The 25853-nt window shown below is 38.1% G+C and overlaps 2 protein-coding genes across 2 annotated transcripts in view; one reads left to right on the forward strand and one right to left on the reverse strand.

The window, feature by feature from the left end:
- The window catches only part of LOC113226238 (ubiquitin carboxyl-terminal hydrolase 32-like), a 57134-nt gene extending 47941 nt beyond the window's left edge, over nt 1-9193 (forward strand). The window contains 5 exon segments of the mRNA XM_026458799.1: nt 774-914; nt 1514-1699; nt 4486-4678; nt 6903-7138; nt 7713-9193. Of these exon segments, the coding sequence (XP_026314584.1) occupies nt 774-914; nt 1514-1699; nt 4486-4678; nt 6903-7138; nt 7713-7973 (1017 nt within the window). The 3' untranslated portion in view covers nt 7974-9193.
- Nucleotides 9194-13853: 4660 nt separating this feature from the next.
- On the reverse strand, nt 13854-25802 carry LOC113226221 (14-3-3 protein epsilon). Its single transcript, XM_026458782.1, has 6 exons — nt 25646-25802; nt 22374-22537; nt 17336-17491; nt 16286-16444; nt 15523-15712; nt 13854-15448 (listed from the first exon to the last, which is right to left on the reverse strand). Exons 1-6 carry the CDS (start codon nt 25707-25709, stop codon nt 15393-15395), a joined length of 789 nt encoding a protein of 262 aa, XP_026314567.1. The 5' UTR covers nt 25710-25802; the 3' UTR covers nt 13854-15392.
- Between the last annotated feature and the right edge of the window lie 51 nt (nt 25803-25853).

A 25853-nucleotide genomic window follows, 5' to 3' on the forward strand; every position in this document is an offset into this window, starting at 1 on the left:
CGCGTATCAAATACGCCGTGTGCATAGACTTATAGAAGTTGCAAATCGCAATAAAACTGGTGACGCAATTGACACACTTATTTTATTCGTAAAACCTACTTGTTAGAATATGCTTAAACCGAAAACCACACGCCGCGATGCCAGATAACTACGCGCACAAACTTCTAATACAATCGATAAATTCCAACCAATTTTAACAATACAAGAACTACAAATCACGTACTCTTCATAGTATTATCGACAACATTCTCCTTAGGGCATTTTCGAAGGACAATTTTTGACTATTAATTTAAAAAAAAGAATTTCGGGTACCTAAATACACTACGAATTATTATAAGCTAACCAAAACGACTTCCAAAAATATAATAACAAAACTTTTTAAAAATACAAACATTTGAATAAAATTTTATTAAAATTTAATTGTAAAATAATCTACTCTATGGTTACAAAATAAGCGTTCAAAAAACAGTTCAATTAAGAAAATCTTTGATGTGTCCAGTAATACCATTTTCAGTTCAATCAATTTCTTACACCATATGTTCTTATTATAAATACCCTATAAAGGCACTTACTTTAAAAAATTAAAACAAATCTATAAAACAATTTAAAACACATCAGAAGAATAGGAGAGTTTTTGTTAAAAGATTGACAAATGTAAGTGAAGCGAGAGAGGTTTGACAGAATTGTGTAGAGACAGACGTTTGAGTATCTGCCTACCCTAGTGACAATTCAAAGGTATGTATTTTTTATCCTTACGTGTGATGTTGTTTGAGGGCTCGGAGTCCAATGAGTTGCGTCAGTTGGACTTCAGCGTGCTGCGGCAGGTATACCGAAGGTCGCGCTCCTCCGTCATGCTGGCCATCGACTGGGACCCCACGGCGCTGCATCTGCGGTACCAGTCCACTAGGGAAAAGGTAAAGCCAATTTCTTGTCGACCTTTTTGTATGTTAATGAAAATTTGCTTTCACTATAGCGTGTCTTCATTAAAGACGGCGTAAAATGATATTTGCAGGGTTGCCAATTTTCATAAAATTTTAAATAGTCATGTAGTTGTTGTCAACAGTTTTATCGATAGATTGTAAAAGAAGGTAAAATTTTGCCAAAATTGTTTGAGTTTTGAATGTTACGACGTTCCATTGATTACTAATTGCGTTATTGCTATTTTGACAGGAAGGTCCACTTGTGTCGAAAATATTTTTTTTTATATATGTTTTATTAAGGACAGGCGAATGAATTGAATTAAAATAAAACTTTAAAATATATTTTCTCTTTATATTTTTTGTATTTTTAATAGACATTATTCTAAATGCAGTGCATGTATAAATTTACAAAAAGTGACGATTCAAATGAACCTGTGCCCAGCAGTTGGCCGAATATAAATAAAAATTACTACACGAGCGCAATGAACTATCATTTTACTCCGTCTTTAAAAAATTCAGACTATACAGCTCGACAGCTAGGCCCGTATTAATAAACTCACGTTAATAGAAATATCTCTCCAAATTTGATCCAGGCGTGGATAGAGCACTCCTCAGTGAGCGAATGCCTGGCAGAAGCGGCACGACCTATCGACCTGGCGTCCTGTCTCAAAGCATTCACCTCGGAGGAGAAGTTAGAAGAACGATACCACTGTTCGGCGTGTCGGAGTGCTCAGCCGGCTACAAAGAAATTGCAGATATGGAGGCTCCCACCTATATTGGTTAGTAATTGGTTAAGGGCACGTTAAGCATGACCATGAAACTCTATGCCGCTTGCTATAATAACTCTCCGACGTGTCATGCTTTATGTGCTCTTGACTGCCGAAATTGTATGAAAAAGCGAAGTTTATTCCAATTAGCTTCGATGTCAGTACAACAAACTCACAAATACAGTGACGGCACGACTATAGTATGCTTTACAGCAATGCGTCTCACAAGGCGGAAGCGGTTATTTTCAACCAGCTGTCCCACAGAGGTGGAAAATTCTGTTCCAATTTAATTTAAAAAAAAAACACCTCCATTTTCATTTTACATTACTGAAAATGCCATCTGGTGCCTTAAGAGAACTATTCAGTATTACACTGAAAGGAAAACGCCGGTGTATGCGTGTTTCCTGGATCTATCAAAGGCGTTTGACCTTGTGAACTACGACCTATTACGGGACAAACTAGGACCCACGGATGTGCCGGCGGAATGCATACATTTACTTAAATATTGGTAAAGTAACCAAGTAAATCAGGTGAGATGGGCAGGCAAGGTGTCCGATGATTACTGACTCGATTGCGGTGTGAGGCAGGGGGGGCTTACGTCACCATTGCTTTTCAACCTTTATATAAATCCGCTTCTGGATGAACTCGGCAGCATGCATGTTGGATGCTTCATTGACAATATGTGCGTCAATAATATCAATTATACTGGCGACATGGTGCTGCTGGGGCCGTTTATTAATGCGCTTAGGAAACTACTCAAATTGTGTGAGAGGTATGCAGCCAAGCAAGGGCTGAAGTACAACTCAAAATAAAAGTGAACTGCTTGTTATAAAGGCAGGTAAATAATAAAAAGTAAAAAAATATTGGTAATGCTTGGTGGCACGCCTCTTAATAGAGTTGATAGGTTTAAAAACCTTGGTCACGTCATTACTGACAGCATGAAAGATGACCTAGATATTGAAAGGGAGCGCAGAGCGCTGGCTGTTAGAGGAAACATGCTGGCCCATAGATTCACTCGTTGTACAAAAGATGTGAAAGTTACGCTTGTTAAAGCTTTTTGTCAGTGAATGTACTCGAGTGGTCTATGGGTTAGATATACACCGCGTACATACAACTCAATAAGAGTACAGTACAATAACATCGTTTTGACTGCCCATAGTTTTGACTGTACAATTTTAAAGTTTTGGGTAAACGTTACAACTGGTCAAATTAAGTAATAATTGTGCATTTTCCAAAATTTAATATTTTAATTTTGTATCAATATTTCAAAATTCATTGCAATCATACCAATATAGTTTTAAGGTTTTCTTTTGTAACTAACACCATTATCTTATGGGCTATGGCCTGAAATAAATGGTTTATGGAGGTCCCAGGTTCGATTCCCGGGCCGGGTGAAATATTTGTATGGCGTACATTTATTTCTCTCGTGAGTTTGGGTGTAATTTGTGGTTGTCTGTGTGTGTGTCTATGGCACCCGCGACACAGGGTTTCCCTAGTGCGTATGTTGAGTGTGTGCGTTATTATTATTATTTATACTGCGAGGCACTGCAATTGTAATGGATAGGCGTGTTGTTTACCGCCAAGCGCAAGACTTGTTTCTCCCCTCACTTTAGTATGATATTTCATACTTCTAGTAGCAGTAGAGCTTCCTTGTGAAAGAGTTCGTCCAGGGAAGTACTGCCACTTTTTCTCTCTATCTCTCTTTTAGAGAGAAAAGACAAGATTGTCGGGCGCAGTGACAGCGCCCCTCAGTTCTTTGTGATTTAAATCTCTGAGTGGTACTACTACTATTATGCGCAGGAGTGTCGCTTACTATCAGGCGCACGACTTGTTCGCCCCGTCACTTAGTTATTGTAAAAAAATACTAAACAAATAATACTAATTTTGTTCACAACTTGCTTGCTCAATTTAGGGTAGGCACTATACTCTGAAATGAAATCGAAGTAAAAATGTAAACGAAGAAAAAAAAAGATTTTAAGAATAGTGGAAAACTGAAAAGGTCTAAAAATGTATGTTTTATATTGTTCTTAAATTGTGTGTATGACAAACAAAATATTATTATCAAATTATAATTTTTATTTAAAATAATCCCTATTTAATAAAATAACCTCAAAAAATTTACTCCAGTGCAAAGATTTTTTATTCTATTGACAATATTTAGGGAATGCACAACCTTTGGCTACCCTTTTTGTTTACTCGGTATTTTATTTGTATACAAACACAAATACTTTTATGTACAAGTGTTATTGACAATAATTTATTGCTGTAATACTATTACTTTTATATTGTATTAAAAATAATATTTTTTATTTAATAATTAAATTGAATTTTACAACAATAGCGAATAAAATTGATACGCTTTTGGTTTATACATGAAAATACATTATTTAACCCTATGTCGCCTGAGTAAAATCGAAAATAAAACTATACATACAGTTTATGTTCTTAATCAAAAAAACTAAGTTTTTTTTTGCGTCGTGACTCTTCTCATTTCCTCACATCATCGTTTCTCAACTAAAAATATTTTACTATGGTTTAAGTTGTTTAACCGAAAAGGGTATTTTCCATTATAATTATTACTCGTAATACTCGTATGAAGAAAAGAAATTATTAATAAACGAACCAGAGAAAAGGTTTATGATCTATGAGGTGTCACGTTGACAGTAACAGTTGTTTGTTTACATTGTGAGACGTCGATTTCATCTCAAGAGTATAAATACGCAATAGAGACATAGTTTATGTTGGTATCTGATAGATAGCGCTATAACATCAATTAACAATCTGTATGAAACTTTCAGATAATTCACCTAAAACGTTTTCAATACGTAAACAACAAATGGATAAAGTCCCAGAAAGTGGTCAACTTCCCTTTCCAAGATTTCGACCCGACGGCGTACTTGGCGTCGGTGCCGCAGGAGACCATCCTCAGGCATCTCGAGCTTAAGAACTTGAGAAGAAGATCCTCGATGTTCGTCGACGGACCCATGCCGGGTAAGCTATGTAAAATGTTTTCTAGTATTCCTGTGGGTTGCTTGAAAATATAATATATAATAAAGCTATGTAAATCCGTTATTGGGTGTGAGATAATGTGGACTTGTTTACTTTTATCCTTTTTATATAACTTGTGAAAATCTGAAAGATGTATCGGGTACAATAATAATATTCTTTAGTAATTTTAAACTTTGTAGTTATAATAAATAGGTGATTTTCCCGGCGTGCCCTATCGTGTCAGGTAAAATGACTCGATGACCACCCCCGGGGGGTCCGGGTGTCATTTTCAGGTGTACGCCGCATTACTTTCAGTGCAGTGTCTCGTACGAGTGTCTTCACTCCGTGCCTGTAAACACGAGTTTGATTGCATCGATACACTTGCGATTTATAGGCGATTGCATCGACGGAAACACTTGCTTGGGGATGCAGTCACTTATGTTGAATCATTATATGCGATAAAATCTGTACCGGTTAGTGCACATTGTTGCGTTTTGTTAATTGTAAATTTAAAAATGAAATAAATAAATTAATTAAAAACTTGCATTGCGTTTGCATCGCGTTTGGATCGCATTTACATCGTGTTTCTATCGAGATTATGTCGCTGCGTGAGTCGCGTGCGTGTGTGAATATAGACGGTTAATGACTCCATCGCTACTACGTCGCTACTGAATAGCTGTAGACCGCTTCTAAAAGCCACCTTGAGTAACTGCTCATAAACAAAAGATAACGAAAACTACAATTTAAGGCTATTTAAGGCTAGAGTGAATAAGCATTTTTTTAGATAAACGCTTATCACCATCGGTCACATCGTCGTGATCAGATTGTGGCCAAGCGTCTATATTATTATTAAAAAACTAAATCTGAACTTCGAAATAAAAAAAAAATATTTTACAAGTCAGTATCGCAGACGCAACTTATTGTTACAATATGGAATATCTCACTGCGCAATGTGTGCGAGATTGACAAATAAAGCGTTATTTTACCTTTTATGTAATGTGTCTATCAGTAAAAGCACGTTTCGCCACAATCAGAATTAAAATTGAGTCCCGTCGCAACGTTAGAGAGAGCACCCTTAAAGTTGTCAATTAAGTACATTTCTTGCATAAGTAAAAGAAGTAAGGCCCGTGAATTATACAGAGTGACTCATTGTTTTGTAACTCAGTTTTGAGTCAATCATTGGATTGCAATTTCATTATTATAGTTTCTTTTTTCAATTATTTCAGTAAAATATTTTATTAATAAATTGTTATGAATCCCAAATTAATACTGACATTATGGTCGACTTACAATTAATTTTAAAATACGTATAAAAACAAACTGATTAAACGAATAGTCACAGTTACGACAAAACCATGATATCAAATAAAGCAACTTGATAAAACTTCAGGTACTAACTACCTATGATCCTAAACCATAGGAATTTTTTGCATGAAAAAGTTACTAGCTTATCGATTTCAAATCTGTTGCGTTGTGTTCCTAAAGAAAGAAAATATCCGTAATATTAACCTTAGAAGTAAATCCAAACTCATGTTATACTATGTGATTTCGTTTAACTAAGGTAAATTCTTTTACGGCGAACTGTATACGTTTTTACAATAAGATTCCGGAGCGTATATTAAAATTATCATTTCCTAAGTTAAGTTAAAAGTATTTTTCTACACGAATTTTATGAAAAGTGGCATTTAAGTTTATTTGAAAAGAGCAAACCCTAGAGTTTCTAGCTCGTTCTTCTCAGGGAAGTCAGCTTAGCGAACGAGCAGTAGCTTAAATGTGACGTTTTCAAGTGTAAATTTATTTTACCTATGGAATAAATAATCTTTGACTTTGACTTTGCTCCTTTCATGATTCTGTCTCAGAAGGTTCTAAAATCTCTGACTAACAGTTCGTACAAACATATTTAATAAAAACACATAGGAAAATTTCGACAACTCGATAACTTCACCCGTAGCTCAGTTGGTAAGAGCAATACTACGGTGCAGTAAGGTGGCGGGTCAAGTCCCACCGTGTTGAAAAGGTTTTTCTACGTGTTACAGCTTAAAAAATGAGTTTTCAAGTGTGAATTTAGTTTACCTATGGAATAAATGATTATTTGATATCGTGTTGTTACACAATCCCGCAGTCATCCTGTATAACTATGTTAATATTCTCGCTTGAAGAACACAAGAAGAATTAAACTATGTTCGAGCTTGTTAACTTAAACAACTTACTATCGGTGTTTCTTCAGAACCAATATCAGAAAGCGACACTGACGACGAGACGGTGTACCCATCCAAGGAGAAGAACAAGCCTCGCGTGGAGCGGAAGCCGCGGGAAATAGAGACGCGAACGAGGGAGAGACTCGAGTCCACCAGTCTCGTCACTACGCCTGTCTGCGACGACAACCTCATTGATTACCATCAGCACCACCTCAAGAAGGACCAGGATCCCTTCGATCTGAAGTACAGATTGTACGCTGTTGTGGTAAGTGGAGCTGAAACGACTCTGCGAGGACAGAGTGGGTTTCTTCTCAATTGAGAGTTGAGTGGTTCGAATATCTGTGGTGGCATGTACGGACGGCAGCATATCAAGCTAAACATTGATGGATTTTGTTCCGATGCTCTGGAGGCGATATTTCAATAAAAATGTTATATATAGTTTGATGTGTTGTTGACTGTATTTAATGGTTTTCATTTCTATGCTCTATGATGGAATTCGAGGTTAAGAATGTAAACAAGTTATGAATTGTAAAATATTTTTTTATCAATCGTGAAAAATGAGAAAGGTTTAATAATAATTTATAATTTTTTAGCGGTTTAAATGTGTGATATATAACGAAAATATTACTAAAACCTTTTTTTTTTGTTAAACTACTTTTCGTGCTACGCTATGGCTATGCAAGCTTCGATTGGAAAGGTTATTGGTGTTTTATAGACGACATAACGGGGCGTTTATTACAAGTAATAATTAGATAAGTGAACAAAGAAGATTATTAAGCTTCTTTAAAATATAAATAACGGCAACGGTGTCGATTGCAACAGACTCTATTCTGTTGCAGTCGCACAGCGGGCAGATGAGCGGCGGGCACTACGTGGCGTACGCGCGCAACCCCTCGGGCGCGTGGCTGTGCTACAACGACTCCATGTGCCGCGAGCAGGCGCCGGCCGACGCCAAGGCCGCCTACCTGCTGTTCTACGAGCGGAAGGGACTGGACGAGGAGCGCTACCTGCCGGACGTGGCCGGCCGCCAGCCCGTGCGCGCCGACCTGGACGCCGACGCCGACGACGCCGACCTGCGCAAGGTGTGCGTGCTGGCCTAGCCGGTCCTCGCCGTTCCTCGCCGGTGATGTTTTCGTTAAAACTTTATTTGTTGTCGTTATGCATTCCTTTTATTCAAACTTGGACTGTTGGAGTACGTTCGATGCGCGTCGCGCTTTGGCGGCTTTTGATCGGGGACGCGGTGGAACGATCTATTGGAAATGTACGATATTTGGTCATATTCAAAATATGTGAATACGAGGGCCGCATTCGCACTTGGCTCTTTATTATTATAACTGTTCAAAAACCAGTTTCCTGTTTTCTAACAAAACATTGGATTAATTGTTTGTTTGCGATAATTACAAAGACGTTACAGACGTGCGATTTGGATCAGAGACCTGCCTTGAGGCATATTTTTTCATGTAAGCTCGTGCAACAGTTTGCACACCATTCTTATGCAGCCTAATCAGTCACAAAACCATATAATAAAATAATATTAATAATGAATCGAACGAGTCGGTCTAGTTTAAAAAAAAACAATATTGTAGAAAGTCATCATGGAAGTAAATAAATAATGATGTTTTAAATTCTACTCAGTGATTATTTGTATATAATAAGTTATACCGTGTTATATACACATTTTCGGCATACACATGGCGGGTTATCACTTGCCACCAGGTAGACTGTTAGGCGATTTGTATACAATTGAAACAAAATTAACTGTATTGTACATTTCTAATGATAAAATAGCGTTGGGGTTATAGATAATCAATCAATGTAATATAAAACGCGAGACTGATGTGAGGTAGTTTAATGTGATGTGCTATATTTACTCATTACGTTATTTTATATATAACTATACATTTAGATTTGTAACATATTCGATAGTTTTGATGCGTTCAGTGTTACTTTTAATGACGAGATTTGGTTTAAATTCAGTTTCTTGATTCACCAAAGTAGGCTCAATGTGAGATAAACCTTGTACATCAACTAATAAATGAAGAATTGGTGATAGCCTCTATATTTTAGGGAATGGAATATTCGTGACATTTTTACCAATAATAATGGTTGCTTTTGAACAAATAATTTATTTATCTTTACGAAATATCGTCGTTTTAGGATGGTGATACGAAATGGCAACACTGTGCCTTTAATATTGTTCATTGATATTGTAACACTGGATGATACAAAATAAAGCATTAATTGCACGTTCTTAATAGGCTGCTAGGCTGCGACTCGGCCTTAATATTATTAAAGAAAATTTCTATCTTATTATTATTAATAATATTATTGAATAATTAAGTTAAATAATTTTAATTTATTATAATAATTTGTTTTAAATTATGAATGTATACTTTTTAAATCGATTTTTAATGTGGTGCTCTAATTTTACAGACACGCACCAAAAATGCGGTTTGTGTGTTGAGCACGGGTCTTTTAGCTATAAGGCATCAGGCAATACGTCCCACTGCTAGGCACGTGTCTCCACGCTGTATTTAGAACATTATAATGTACCATGTTGAAAATCAAATGTAGTTGATGAAAGTGTTTTTCGAAGCTTCGGGCACAATGTTATGCTTGGTTCTAGTGAGATGCTATATAAGTATTAGACATATAATACTGTAATATAGGTTATTTAAATTATGTTAATGATATTATATAATCAATAGCCATACTCCAGATTCAATTTCCTTCTTTTGGACACCGATGTATTCGAATAAGGGAACAGTTTGTGTGCGTTTTCCGTAATTGGCCTATAGAGGGCCACACTTTGCACTCGCCTTGGTTTCATTTTCTTCATGATATTACCAGAGCATTATTCAATAAAGCTATGTTTTCATTTACGCAAGTCGAGATGCGTACGGCATGGTAAAAATGTAATCGTGCTGCTATTGGCACCCAAGTGAAACTATATTTTTTAGAATACTACTGTCGTGTGTGCTCAGAAATTATATAAGAGAACGTGCTCATAATAATTGCAAAATAAAATCACACTGCCATAGTCAATATTTAATTAAATTCATTACCTTACTCCAAGGTCGGTAAGTACACAGGTGTATCGTTGGGCGTGACGTCACGGGTGTGTCTTTTTGTTTATCCGGCTTTAATTGATCAAATTACACTAACCTAAAGCGGCTCAGCAATGCCTGGATATCACAAACGACACAAACTTTGTATTTACGGAATTTGGCTTTATTATTTATGGAAACACCAAAGTTTTGCCAGTGTATAGCGGCTATGGCTACCACAAGGCGAGACAGCAGGGACAATGTGTAAATTGTATAATATGAAGGCATGTATGTTTATGTGATGTCACTTCAGCATGTTTTGTGCCATTGATTTGAATTATGGGTACTGGAAACTGGACAAGTGAAAATGTCGCCTAAAATACGGCAATTTATGAAAACTAGTCTGAACCAATTTGTAATGTCATTGGTTTGTACTAAAATTATATTTTAAAACAGTCGACCTCAAAAATTTGTGAAACTATTTGCCAAGTTTTATTGAAGTCGGTTAACGGAAAACGGTGAAAATCAATAAACCTGTTTCACCCCCGAATTTGCCTTAGAGATGGAATTTTTTTTTTTTAAATTAAAATGGGACTACTGAGATAACCGTTTCTGACAAAAAAAGAATCATCGAAATTGGTTCACAAATACAAAAAATACATTCAAATTGAGAACTTCTCCTTTTTAAAGTCGGTTAAAAAGGGCATACAAAACTATATCCTTTTTTAAGTATGCTGCCCTCGGAACGAAACAAGGCAAAACTGCTGTATAAAGTACGCATAGTTGTGCCTTTTTTCGTTAAGAGGTAATTAACCGTTTATTCTGTGGGATATTAGATCTAGAGCTCGCAAATGGTTTCCCCCAAGGGAAGTTTCCCCATTATACTTCCCAGTTGAACTGTTTGGAGGCATTATCAAATTGTCCAATTTTCAGTCAACACCCAAAGTTTTCTCCTATTATTCTATTCTATTCCAATACCAAAGCGAAAAATGTATAAAATTATTTCAACATGGCTGTAAGTTGTTGGCAAATGCTTTTTCATTGTTTTAATTTGGCTATATGTACAGAACAGTCTATACATGCCATATTTTAGTATAATGTATGCCACTGTTATCCGTGTAAAGTATTTTAATATATCCCTGTGCAATAAAATTTCTTTTTGTATGTAACATTTGCTTTTATTTACTTCCTGCATGAATATTGAATCTATTTGCGTTACATCTTAGTACTATACTGATAATGTGCCCAAATAATCTGGATGTCTTTAATATTTTACCCGCGGGACCCATCGTGTCACTAAGCTAACGACTAGCGGTACGGTGGTTTTTTTTTTAAGTAGCACAGCACAGGTCCATGTGCAAAAGTTTCATCCAGGAAAATTTTGCCACCTTAACTGTTTTTGCCGCCAAATAGTAATAGTGTGCATTACTTACGTGAGTCAGTCAAACTCGCTCTGTTAATGAGTTATATTTTCATATAATAAAAAAAAGGTAGACAAAAGTATCATAGACTCGTCATCATCATAGTGCCTCTCCACTACTGGAGGCTGGCCGTCAGCTTGGAGAACTCTTCCCTGTCTTGAGTCAAGCGAAACAGATGTTCTACGCTGGCAACATCCGGGAATGTACCAACTATTCCCGGATGTTGCGCAACCACGGCTTCTTCCAGTTCGTCTTTTACCCTCGATCTTGCCCATCATTCTCAGTTGGAGAAGTCGGTACTTTTCATGCCGTAGAACGTGTCCAAGATACGCAACTTTCCTTTTCTTGACGGTCTGCAAGTTCTCTTACTGAGAACTTTCTGGGTCCAGCTAATGCGAAGCATTCTACGGTTGCACAACATCTCGAAGGCCTCAAGACGCCTCTGGGTGGCTTTTAGAGTCCCAAGCCTCGCTACCGTACAACACTACAGGCCAGACATATCAGCGGAGCCACCTCATTCGGAGCTTTATTGACAGTTTGCCGCCTGTTCACACTTATCATAAAAATAATGAATAAACAAAATATCAGACACGACATTAGCCCTCCTTACACAGTCACTCTATGGCGCGTGATCCGGAGCGTATAGGATAGCCAGCGGGAAAGACAGCACGTACCTGTTAACGTTCTTTCTCGTGCGATTGCTCGTGTTCGTTTTTGTTATAACAGATAGAGCGTCCGTGTAAAGGCTAATAGCGCAGGATAGACCGCGTGAAACGCGCGTGTTGAGCGCGACTGACGATGGCCGCGCAGTCGGAAGAATGTAGGCCATGGAGTTACGTCAAATGTTTATTGCTCCATTAGATACAGAAAAAAATAACCCACTCTTAACTACAATATTAATCGCTAGAGTTACAAGAATTGGAGAGGATGTGGATTATATTTTTCTGTATCTAATGGAGCAATAAACGTTTTCGACGTAACTCCACTTGTGCCATTCTTATCACCCCTCATGGGTGCAAGATGTAATCTTTGCAGCTTTCAGAAGTAAGGGAGCTCTGCGGTAATAATACAGATAAAATCTACCGCACGGTTTATATTGCTTTTGACATTTCGGATCAATTTGGTTCCATCATCAGAGGGTGGAAAAAATAAACACCGCTTCACCTTTATAGATTAAAAACCATCTGCGCAACAACGCGCTCACGCACGTCACAACTAGTAGAAATGCCTACTACGCAAAGCATAGACATATATCAAAACAGTATTAAAATGTCTGTGACGCAGACAGATACTGTTGTTATATACTACAATTGTTGCTATTTACTACCTACTGAATGTAATTGTATGCCTTATCTCAACGTCATCATTACCCAGCACTTAAAATATTACTAAGGCTCAATTTATATTGCGGCGGATCCGAATGGACGCGAATTTTTGTAACGATATTGATACGACGCCAGCACATCAAGCTACACATTGACGTATCTTGTTCCGTTGCACTGGAGGCGATTTTCGAACAAAAATGTGTAGTCTGGTGTGCCGTTGTCCGTACATAGCATAATGAACTTTATAATCAATTGTGTAAGATACAAACTAGATACGAGAGAATTCTCGCGCATGCTCGAGAATTCCGCAACTGCCGTTGGAGAAGCCTAAATCCGTAGGAAGTGGCGCGAAGACAGGCAGTGTGCGACAGCGCGCGTTTTCTTGCGCAGCGAGGCGATATATAGACGCTTCCATTCCATTCCGTCCCGCCGCAATGTAAAATGAGCCTTACCAAGTCATGATTTTATTCTAGTATTTATTATTCTTTCATCTCGAGAAAAAAAGCATCACGATTAGATTTATAAACACCCAGAAAAGGTGTGCCTTATTTCTGCGTCAACCACGCTTCGTTGTATTCCCAGGAATCTCCGCGTATCGTCTTGCTGCCATTACAATGTTAGAAAAGAACCGGCAGAATGTCGCAGTTTTTCGTTTGGGAACTAGATGCCAGAACTACTCGAAACTGGTCATCGCGTCACCATAATCAAGAATTTCACTAATCTGATAAGATATTAGATTTTGTCTTTCAATATTTTTATATAATATATATGGATATTTTATTTAATACAGGACGAAGAATAAAACAAAATATTGGACTTTTGAATTTTATTATTAGATTTACACTGTCATTTACAATAAATTTCCATGTAGTTGGTAGGACATAAATCAATATTGCATAACACTAAGGCTAATTGCATCAGTATTTTTGTGGATAAATTAACAAAATATATGCAATATTGCAAAATCAAATAAAATAACGCTAATATCTTACTCGGGCACGCACTTGCTCGCGCCGCGGCCCAGGGCCGCCGCCTCGGCCGGCCGAAGCGGGGGCGGCCCGTCTGGGCCTGGCCTCGGGCAGTCAGGTCGGCCGGGCCGACCGGGCCCGGACCAGCTACGGGCCGGCCAGGCCCAGACCGACCCGCCGCCGCGCCGCGACGCGCAGTCGGCGACACGCGGAGGAAGATGGAATGTGTTCGAGCGACGGCCGCTGCATACTTTCAAGTGCATAACCTTAAACCTAGCACAACTTTACAACTACGGTTCGTCCTGTAAAACAGTAAGATGTAGCGCTACAGCAATTTTTTTACTTTCGAGAGACGTGCGAAATTAAAAAAATAAATTAAAATATACAAAATCTCTATCACAATACTCGTAAGTAATTAAAGCGATTCAGTGTGAATACTCCAAATGTTGCAATACGAACGAAGCGGGCACTGTGCGGCCGGCGAGGGCGCGAGCATTTGTTCAAACGATACGACAGTACTACACAGTAGTCACAATTTACACAAACCGTTGCAATAAATACGATACGTACGCTCGATAGATACATAAAGACCAACAGGGTGACGCGACTATCACTTAGCTAAATATTGCAAGTAACTACATATACCACCCTAACAATGTAATGTTACCGTTAAAATATAATGAATGATTCAAATGTATACAAATGCAGCGAGCTGACGCGGAAGACTCGCGGCGTCGCGCCTCTGCCTAATGCGCGTCGCCATCGCACCTCCGCCGAACATAACTGGTACGCCGACCACTCGGCACGTACAGCAGGGAGACAGAGCGTACCGCCTGCGTTCTGGTTTGTTTCGAGACAGAACATGCTATTCCGTGACGTTCTCGTACATTGCGACGGACGAATTGATAGACCGGTTGGGAATACTCCGCTTAGAGAATTGATTACATACATATGTGCGAAATTAAATTTGACAGCAATGGCCGCCACGGTGTGCCGCCTGCAGCGTCGTTCCGTCTACCGGTGACACGGTCTGAAGGTACTTCCGGCCAAAGCTTTACGTTCGGCAGAGGGGCAGAGGGGCGGAGGGCCGCGGCGACGCGCCTCTAATCTAGCAACAGTCTCAAAACAACCTAGCTGAGAGAGTGAACGTCCATGTATAAAAAGATTGTGCAGACAAGTCCAACGGGAGGCGAGCGACAGAGGACCCGTTAAATTCATTCATGCCGCTAAGAGCGCAAGTCTCAACAGAGTAAATACATTAATTTTACACACGGTATAAAATACTTAGAAAATTTACAATTCCCACCTTAGAGTAGCCGTCGGAAGGATGGAAAGTCTAGCATATTTTATAGTAAAAATCCCTGTCAGTGACATTCTACTGTGAAACACGCGAGACACCGCAACTTGTATACGAAACGCGAACGGGACAGCAGCTAAGAGATCATGACTGTACCGATAAGAAAATACATCTTAGAACATACAGATAAAATGCAATACCAAAGTACTTTTTCTTATACATTATTCTCCTTCATAGTCGAAAACAAATATATCAAAAGTACATATATCAGGGTCGAGTGTACTCGTGGGCGATACGTAGACAATTTGTCACGAGACGGTAAGACGTGATTCGGCCAGAACTGGAATTTAGCGCGGCAGCGATGTGAGGCGGCAACGGCAACCGGTTGTCGACGAGGGCTGGGTCTTACATGATACTATAGTTATTTTTTTTATTATATTTAAATAGAACGTAAAAAATTATTACGACACGTCCTGATCTTCGACGTCTTGTGCTTGTTCCTTCTGTTCGGCTTCACCTGGAACGCAAACGGAGTACGATTAGAGAGCGTCCACGCCGCGGAGGGCGTCCTGGATCTGGACCGGGCCTCACCGGACTCGCCGTCGCCCTGCATGTCGGAGGTCCAGAGCGTGAGGTTGTCGCGCAGCAGCTGCATGATGAGCGTGGAGTCCTTGTACGACTCTTCAGAGAGCGTGTCCAGCTCGGCGATGGCGTCGTCGAAGGCCGCCTTCGCCAGCCGGCACGCGCGGTCCGGGCTGTTCAGGATTTCATAGTAGAATACCTGCAACACGTGCGGAACAGCGTGACCTTGATGTAATCCATTTTGTTGATGATCGTTCAAAGACAAACGCTTTATTCGATACGACTCGTTAGTAATTATTAATCCTGTCATTCGATTGACAAACTAGTAACTGACTAAATATCGTATTCGAATGATTTGATATGGACATAGGTTTGTATTCGACTAAGGCGAATGATTTACCCATTCGAATCATTAGTATTAGTAACATTCAAATTCGCGCATCGCTAATCTGCCATAATTAGCGCAAACAAATAGTCCAAAAAGCTGATTACACTGAAAACAAAGGTAAAATAATAAATACCATTCAACATTCTTTCTTAACACTAGGCTGACGTCACGAGATAATACCTCGATAAACAGACCACATGTTAGATTTGTGACGTATTTACGACTCAAGATATGCGCTGATGTCATACTAGACGCGCGGTGTTCTCAATACCGGAACTTATTAGCGCCTGCCGTTGAGGTAACTTCAAACGAACGTAGAATCCGAGAGTGTGCTTTAGTTGAGACCAAATGGAACCAATTGCGTGTGGTAGGCGTAATACGTACTGAGAAGTTGAGCGCGAGGCCAAGGCGGATGGGGTGCGTGGGCGGCAGCTCGGTCATGGCGATGTCCGAGGCTGCCTTGTACGCCACTAGAGAGTTCTCGGCCGCCTCCTTGCGGTCGTTGCCCGTCGCGAACTCCGCCAGGTATCGGTGGTAATCACCCTGCAAACACACAGCGTACATTTACAAAACTACATTCCTTTAATGAAAACCACATGACAGAAAATGTTTAGCGTTTTGGGGCTATTGATATTGACTTATCATTGAAATGACATCACAAGTCTTTATGTGCCTGTGATTTTAGAAATTCTAGTATTAACTCAAAAACAGCAATCCGAAAATTAGTTCCGCAGTGCAAATGGAATAGGGTGAAGGACCGTTTGTATCTCCAAAGCCGGCGTGGTTTTACAGTGCTGCCATTGGTTAAGACTTGTCTGATGATATGAGAATAGATATGTAATTAATGAAATTTGCTGATATTTGGTAAGCATTCTCGAAAGTAATGGAAAGCGGTTGTTATTTAGTTTTTTTACCTTAGCACAAATTCCATTTACCATTTCGTACAATTTACTAACCCTCATACTGAGTCATGAAGTTAAATCATCATCATAAACCTGTTATACGTTTCACTGTTAGGCACGGTCTCTCCTAAAAAGAGGTTTTAGTACATAGTTCGCCACGCTAGCGCAGTGTGAGTTGGAAGCTTCAGCGATTTTTCCTTCACTGAACTTTTGAGTACTTGCCGCCATAGGGGTTCGAATCGTAGACCTCTCGATTTAGAAGCAATCATACTCGCACTGGGCTACAAACGCTGTCCTGATTTGAGTGTATTGTTATTATTTCACTCACTCAGCATGCCTCTTGGCTTGGGCCTCCTCCAGATCTTTCCAGTGCGCTCTATCAAGAGCTACCCTTCTCCAAAATGGGCTTGCAGTTAGCTTCAGCTCATCCTCCCTCCCATCTTTGATGTTGACTCTATTACGTTTTCGATCATGTGGGTACCAATTGGTATTATATACTATTCATAGCAAAATTTGTAGTTAACGATGTTACCTTCATTTTATAGTAGAACACCTTGGACTCGCCAGTCTGGCTGCTGGGGATGAGATGCTTGTCGAGAACAGACAGGATGTCGGAGCAGATGTCGCGCAGCTCTTTTTCCACCTGACTGCGATACGCGCGGATCATATTCAGCTTGTCTTCTGCGCCCTGGAAAACGTTACATCCATGTTTTGTTAAGCTAAGTTAGACCTAGTGTTAAAGTATTTTAACAATACAATTTCCCGTGGGCGATATAGTAAACAACTGAAGGGTAAATAGTGGAGGTGGGCATTATTGCATTAGCAATAGATTGCAGTTTTATTGCGATCGTTAAACCGGCTGCTAGTCCCGGGGTCACAATGGAACTAGAATGACCTATTGAAATGCAAAAGGATCTAATACATAGATTGAACATCTTGATCATCGTAGGTGGCAAGCACCCGGGATTCAATCGGGTTAAAACCCATTATTGCCCAAAATCGAGGGCAAAACCTATTTACAACTAAATATTTATCGTAACTCGATATTATTACAAAATGTTTATTATTGCTTTCTGATCTTGACAATTCGATTTACCTTCCTATTGAATCAATATGCTTGAAAATCGCATTGTATAAATCGACACTAAAAAATCGTTAGATCATATGCACTTGAATCGATTTTCGTAAAAATTGTATTGTAATATGCATCCTTAGTAGTGACAATCCAATGAATTGCAAGGTGCAGAAGCAGAAGAATTGCCCACACCAATACCCATTGGTGTGGACTTGCCTCTTTTTCGTCACATAAAAATTTTTACATCCAAGTTTGTAACTTGTATGGAATTCTACCCGATTCCGTACTCGCCGTTTCCGTTCACGATTTTGAGCAGACATAGATTAAAACCCGCGCTTTGGGTAAGAAACTGGTTAAGACCCCGCCAGAGCGATTGGTGTATACAGTTTAAATGTAAGTTTAAATGCCGCTTATTCCAATTTATAAACACCTCTTCCGATCTCTGTTTATTAACGAGAAATTGGTTGACATGACATTATTATTTACTTTTATAGTATTATTTTAATTTATCTGTGTAAAATTGTATCTTTTTAAATGACCTATATGAACTATGGTCGATGTGGTGGCTTAAGCACGGTGGCAGCGGCCGTTCCGAAATATGTAACTGTAAGTCAAAGTGTATGGAGCACGAAGTAATTGTGGCGTAATGCGATGTGTAATATTTTTATTTTACATATAATTATGTTATTAGTTACACTATAATGTAATTGTCTCTCTCCCTACGGACTTGGGCTCATGACGTATATTTGTTGATTGAAACAGTCTTGTTATTACATTAAAACTCGTCATCACGGTAAACATAAAGGGCGAACGCAAACAATAAATTACCAAACACTAGGCCTGTGTCCCTGGGTGATTATTTCGTTATACACGAGATTCTTTTAATGAATATAACGAAAATGTGTTGCCTATTTGAATTAGTACCAACATTTAGGCTATTAATGAAAAACTTAAATGGTAAACAACTTTTTTTTTTTTCAGTAAAATCGATATACGCAAATAGGTAGAAGCAAGCATGAAGGCCTCTCTCCTCGATTAGCATGTAGGCAAACAATGGGACATGGCCTGGATTCTCTAAACGGCGCAGACCCGTATGGGGGCCACACCTATTTCCATGAAATTGCCTAACTTCCTCACATGTGTTCACTTTTTAAATTACTGTTTAGTTACTTCACACGTGATGGATTTTTGTATGGTTCATTTGTAAAAACAAAAACTAGCTGAGTTTTCTTGTAATTTTCATTATACATCCGTCTTAACAATGCCTATCACAAGAATGCTTATCTATATTTATGGCTATCACAAAATGATTCGGACACATGGAAAGGATAAATCGAAGAAAATTGACGAAACTTATAAAAGCGAATTTAAGTGGGCAAGCTAATAAAGCGAACTTACCATGGTAAAATCGAGGACGTCCTGAAGATAAGACTAGGTCAGTACCCTTACCCGAAGAGTGTTCGAAAGCATTGATGCGTGTTGATTAGGTAAGATTGTGTCCAAATCGTAGCAAGTGCAAGAAAGACTATATATCCCGGTGCAAAAGGGCGTGAACTGTATGTACGTGTATCACACTTTCTATATATAGTTTTATCATGTAAAACGTAACAAAGGACATTTTTTTTTATCGCACACACTTATAGCCCCGCACTAGGGAAACCCTGTATAGTGGGTGCCATGGACACACACATGAAATAACCAAAAATTACACGCAAACTAACGAGACAAATAAATGTAGGCTATACAAAAATTTCTCCCGGCCCGAGAATTAAACCAGGGACCTCTACGTGGTAGACCAGCAAAGCCGCAACGGTTACCATGCTGGTTTGCCAAGGAGGCAGTTAAACTTGCATTTTTTTATTGCTGAAATAGAATATATCCACTGGGAATAGAATTGAGTGTTTAATAAAAACAAAATGCATGTAGAAGATTTTAAGCAATCGGTTTTTATACTACAATTTCAACCTTCTTCAATTGTAGCACCAATTAACTGATTTTGCAAACAAAGAATCAGACACACATTGAATGCATTACTATTTTTGCAATTAGTAAAGTGCAAGGTAAAAAATTGCTTCATTGTTCAAATATTTTATGCCATTGGCCTTCAACGTTATTGTTACGTGAAAAAGAAAAAAATGAAGGAGTGCCTCTGCAAGACACATAGTAGTACTGTCAATAAATAATCTTGTTTGAAATCAAATAATCAGATCAAATTCATTGATGTTAATTGAGAATGGGGCAGAACAAAACAGTCCAATGCATCTATTTGATAAGGCTATGCATTCGGCGAATACGATATTCTATAATTAAGTAAGATAAACAAACTTACTAAAAATTTCAATAGCGAGCATTCACCACTAATCGCTTTACATATATCTTTTGAGTTAAGAAAACGAAAATATGTTGGTCTGAAAAAAATTAATAAAGCTAGTTATGATAATTTGACAATCTCGGTGACCCTATGGTGCACCGTGGGCGTTGTATGTGGAGGTCCCAGATTCATTTTCGATTGAGAAATGAATTTCTGTGTAATAGAGTGAATTCTGTTGTTCTGGTCATAGTACAGGGAATTCCCTAGTTTAAGACCAGGCTATAGGTGTGTTTGTTTGGCACATTATATATATTAAATTAGTCAATTATTATTTTATTATACACTACTATTATTTTATTATAAAGTAACAATATTTGAAAAGAAATAATAGTAAGTAAAAACTATGCAACAATTTTAGTTGTGTGATTAATTATACATTGGCTAGTTGTTATTCATTGGATTTTGTGTGACATTTGTCACCCCAGTTGAACTCGAACTTCAAAAAATCATGGAACATATACAATATACCTGCTCAATTCATCCAAGTGGATCAATTTGTTGGACCTAATAATCCAGGGCAAAAAATGTGTTATGTATGATGTAAACGAGCCATACTCAACCTGCGGCCCGCCCAGCTTTTATACCCCGAAACACTATTAGGAAAGTGTTTTTAAAAACAATCAGATCAAAGATTTAAAAAATCTTAATCAACGGCTCACGCGCTTGCCCGTTCCTGGGGTCTACTCTCGTCCTCAGTTCGAAGTCCGTCCGAAACAATTACTGTCGATTTGTACGACTACTTAGTAACACTCGACCAAGAGTATAATATAAGTAGTTGTATATAATCAAAAGGCAATGTTAAGTATGAAGCTTCGTTTGCATTATCCATCTTCTAATTTGGTCGAGAATTACTTATTTGACAGTATTTGTTTCGGACGATGTCGGAAAACGGTAGTAGACCATGCACCGGACATCGTAATATTTTTAGTTTTATTTATATTGATATAATATGTCATCGCCCAAAAATATTGCGGCCCTTAAAACATAGCAAACATGGCCACATGCACGCCTGAAGGAAAAAGATTGAGTATAGTTGATGTACCGTTCATCATCATGTTCGTACGGGTCTACGGTAAGGTTTAGGCCATTTCCAGTTGGGGACTTCACATGGCCGTGACATTCCAAGGATTGTGAATATATCAACTTGTGAATAACTTTCCTTCTTAAACTAAATTATAACGAAAGATCTATGCCGCCTAAGGATTTCTCGAGCAATCCAATTCTCCTACCAGACTACCAATGCTCTGTGTATTTGCTTAAGCAATTTTTTTTTTAATTTTACGAAATTTCTATTATAATTATACATAAAGATGAGTACTCAAGTGCCATTAATGAATTTTCACATTTAGCGAGTTATAAACATAAAGAGTTAATGGATCAATACTATGCAGATTAAGCAAGTGAGTGACCCCAATGCCCAACTTAATGACCTCAATAGCAAGTGACGCGAGACAATGTGAAAAATGCAGATATTTTTGAATTAATAAGACGTTAAACGGAAGTTTCAATGTACAATATGTAATTAGCATTACTTTTGATTTTTATGATTCATAGTCTTTGAACAACTTTTGTAAACAGATTATTGAATTTAGCAAAAATATGTACGTATGGATATTTCGGCAGAAGTGGCTTGTGTCGAATTATTAAAACAATTTGTTCTTTAATAGAGATTTAGACTTGGTTCCGACATAGGTAATTTACGAGTGATAGAAATAGTAGCACGTGAGTGTGCCAATAAAACTTATTTAATTACACTACTGCGCGAACGCTAACGGTAAGCAAAACATCGCGAGGAAACCTGTTCAAATAATAGAACCCTGCACACATTTTTCTCTAACATGATCAACATGGGCATACCCTGTCAGGCTTCCGAGAGGAGGTCACTGCCTGACAATGGATTACATAACATAGTTTGCAATATCCGTTTCGTTTCCATCCCAGATATACGAATTTATTACGGAAAACTCTCCACAATGAGAAAATACAATAATTTTTCAAAACATACCTTATTAGTTGCAATCCATTAGTCCCAGATTGCCTAAACCAATTCAGCCTGAAAATTATCTTAAAGTAACACAGGAAGGTTGTTGTTCTGTGAAGGGAAGCTATAAGGCAGACACTTACTTTTGTTTCTTCCTTCTGTTCGATGGAGGAGATAATCCTCCACGAGGCTCGGCGCGCGCCTATGACGTTCTTGTACGCGACCGAGAGGAGGTTACGTTCCTCCACTGTGAGTTCGTTGTCGGACACGTTGCGGGAAGCAACGGTTTTCATTGCCTCAACCATTTCTGAAATTGTTAATAAAAATAAATAATAAAAAAACAAACAATTTCGTCTATAATTTCTGTCTGCCTTTAGACAGGTCTCCTTCAACTCTTTCCCTTAATTTATATCTTTTGCTATTCTGTTAGAGTGTAAATAACTGTTTTATTAATCAATGGCCTCAGTGGCCTAGTGGTTAACACTGTGGGCGCTAGATGAGGAGGTCCTGGGCTCAATTTCCAGTAGGACCAATTTGGAAATGGAACTTTTCTAAATTGACCCTGATCTATTTTCTGGCTAGTGCAACAAGTTCATATCTTTGCTGTAATACTCGTAGTACGGAGTATTTCCTAGTATAAGACCTAAGTGTGATTGTCTGGCCTTAGTATTATTGTTAATATGGAATGATTTACTAAGTTTAAAAAAAAATATTTTTTATATATAAATTTCGGCCTGCACTTAGCCTCCTCTGAAATTCTATTACTGTTTAGTTAAAATACCTAGACAAACAAAGAAAAGTGGAGATTTTTTAGTCCAGACTAACTCAATAAAGAAGCAATTTAATTTAGATGAATAAAGTTCATTCCGAGTTGGTCTCTGGTCTTCAAAGGAATACAAAGTAGCCCTTAAACTTATCAAAGAAGGTCACCTTGTTAAACAAATAATGCATTATGAATGTTTATGTCAAACAATTACAATACAATATTTCTGCTATTGAAAGCTGTATTCAATATTGAGGTAATCTCAAATGATTTTTTTATTGTAGATTCACAAAAAGGTGATAAAGAAAACAAATGATGTCACAATACAATGAGCAAAAGTTAAGTTTTTATCAATTTAATAATTTTTTTGTTAATTTTATTGAGTACAGAACTCATAATAATGTAACATTGTAACAGTTATTTAAACTTTTCACAGTTTTCATTTTCTTTTTTAAATAAGTTCTTATAATCTTGCGATTCTTTGATTTTTGCTTACAACAAGAACAAGATAGCGGGAGCAAACACCCTTGAAATCAATGACAAAATCTGCAAACAGGTGAGTCAGTGCAGTATTCATAGTTCACAAGAAATGTATGAGACTTGCATTAGCAAAAAAAACCAGATAATAAAGGAAAATGCCCAAAAATGTAAACAAACAAATACTGTTTGCCTGTCAGAAAACAATACTAAAGGATAATATTAGCAAATGCAAAAACATATTTGTACTTGACAACTTACATAGTACCTATTATCTCAAAAATTGCTTTATATCGCATTTTGTCTCAAAATTGCATTATATTAACAATTTAACTCCAAAATTTTGCTATATTTATATGTCGTTCATATATGATTTCATTTCAAAATGACAGGACAATACTGTGGCTTTGAAATTAATGAGGTAATATTAATATAAATAATAGCAATTTTGAGATAATACTATGTTAGTTGTCATGTGCGATATGATCTGGTCCAGTCTGACAGTTTGATAGGAAACTAGTACTCCATTACTAAGTACTATTTGGCAATGACTGCATGAGCTCTGAAAACCGGTAGGTCTGGTACAGGCAGATGGTAACCTGGACAGTACCGGATGTTTTTAAGCAATGAAGGATAAATTTTTTAATTACAGAATTTTATTAAATAGTGGTTGAAGACATAACTGCATGTTAGAGACACCGCATAGCTCTAGGACCCTACAGTACCAAAATCATAAAAGACACCACTTGTCTCCAGGGCATGTGACAAGTTAAGACTAAGCAATGGCCACCAGCAGGTTCTTTCATTGATCTCTGTCACCTGCATTGTGTATTACTTGAGTAATTGGAATGCATTTTCACACTTAGTTACTTCAATGTAGAAGGCAATCTACCACATTACTTTTCCAGTCATCATTTTGATCACATTTCTCAGGTTTTCAAACTGTTCTAAGCCCTAAAATGAGAAACCTTGGCGTGAAGTTTGTAATTCACTTCCTCAATTTAGAATGAGTTGGCAAGCCATTCCTTAAATGAATATGTACTCAAAGGCAGAACAGAAAATTCTTCAAAAAGAATGACTAAATATGACATAATTCCGCAAAAATGTGCATTGCAAAAGGCTAAGTCATTATAAACAACCTTCAACTTGGAAAATAAAGACAAGATATACTGACCCCAATACAATTACAAGTAGGGGTTAATTAGATAATGACCTTATCAAGCTATGGCTGAGTTATCACCATTTATCACCTCTTCTATTCAAGTATGAAAAATTCTAAATCAGCTTACATATCTATTGATCACTTCTTACATCACAATGACTGCACATACTTTCATACATTTTCTTCAACTGGAGCCCCAGGAGGTTATTGAACTTTGATAACCAACCAGTGCAAGAGTGCAGCTGTCGTATTGATTCATTATCTCAATTTTCTGAATGGAACCAATTTTCTATGTCAGCAAACCACATAGGTGTTAAAGCACTTAAAAGAATAGCTATAGGTGCTAGATAAGTACTGAGTGCATTATTCAAGATGAATGCACAAGTCGCGTGTTCGCAGTCAAGTTCCCGTGGCGCTAAAACGAACAATAGGTGAAAACTAGAGGCGTCACACACTAATTTAATGCATCTTCATCAACCCAGAACTTGTTACAGCCTAGATTATTCCACCACCGATCGCCAGTCAAGTGATCTGCTCAAGGTGCGACATGCATGAACGAACATAATGACATCGATTTTACAGGGATGGGAAAATAAGTGACAAATCCCCTTCGCGAAAATTACCATAGTAATTGCATGTGTCACACTGGAAATGCTGCTCGGTGCCCTTGAATTCGTGACTTTACTACCCTATCAATCTTTTGCAGGTGTTTGCGAGTCATTTTATCAATTGGTCTCGGTAAAAAAGGTAAAGGGCATCCCACCGGCGGATGACGCATCGATCGCTGACCAAGCCTAACGAATGCCATTGATTCTCTAGTTTCCCCAATAAAATCAAGCGAAATGACTGCATCGGACACTTTTCTCCCGCAAAACGGGTACTGCAAGGGGTCCACTGCACATCTACATCTAGAATTTTTCCTGACTATCACCAAATCGTCGTTCAACTGTCGGCGAAAATACAGAAGAATTTTCATCCCGATACCTAACGATATAAGGAAAATAAGTACTCACCGTCATAGCGCTCAGCCTGCTCGGCTAGCTTAGCTTTATACACATTATCTTCCCTTTCGGACATTGTGGATGACAAATGATTTTTCACTAACTAAAACCGAATCGCCAGGTCACTAATTCACCAAGATGGCCGCGCCCGCCAACCGAATCCGAATTCGATCTTCAACTAAACTCCGCCCATGACGTCATAGCAATGGCAACTTCCGTT

Source organism: Hyposmocoma kahamanoa, unplaced genomic scaffold (assembly GCF_003589595.1).
Source record: "Hyposmocoma kahamanoa isolate Upper Pololo Valley unplaced genomic scaffold, ASM358959v1 185, whole genome shotgun sequence".
NCBI lineage: Eukaryota > Metazoa > Arthropoda > Insecta > Lepidoptera > Cosmopterigidae > Hyposmocoma > Hyposmocoma kahamanoa.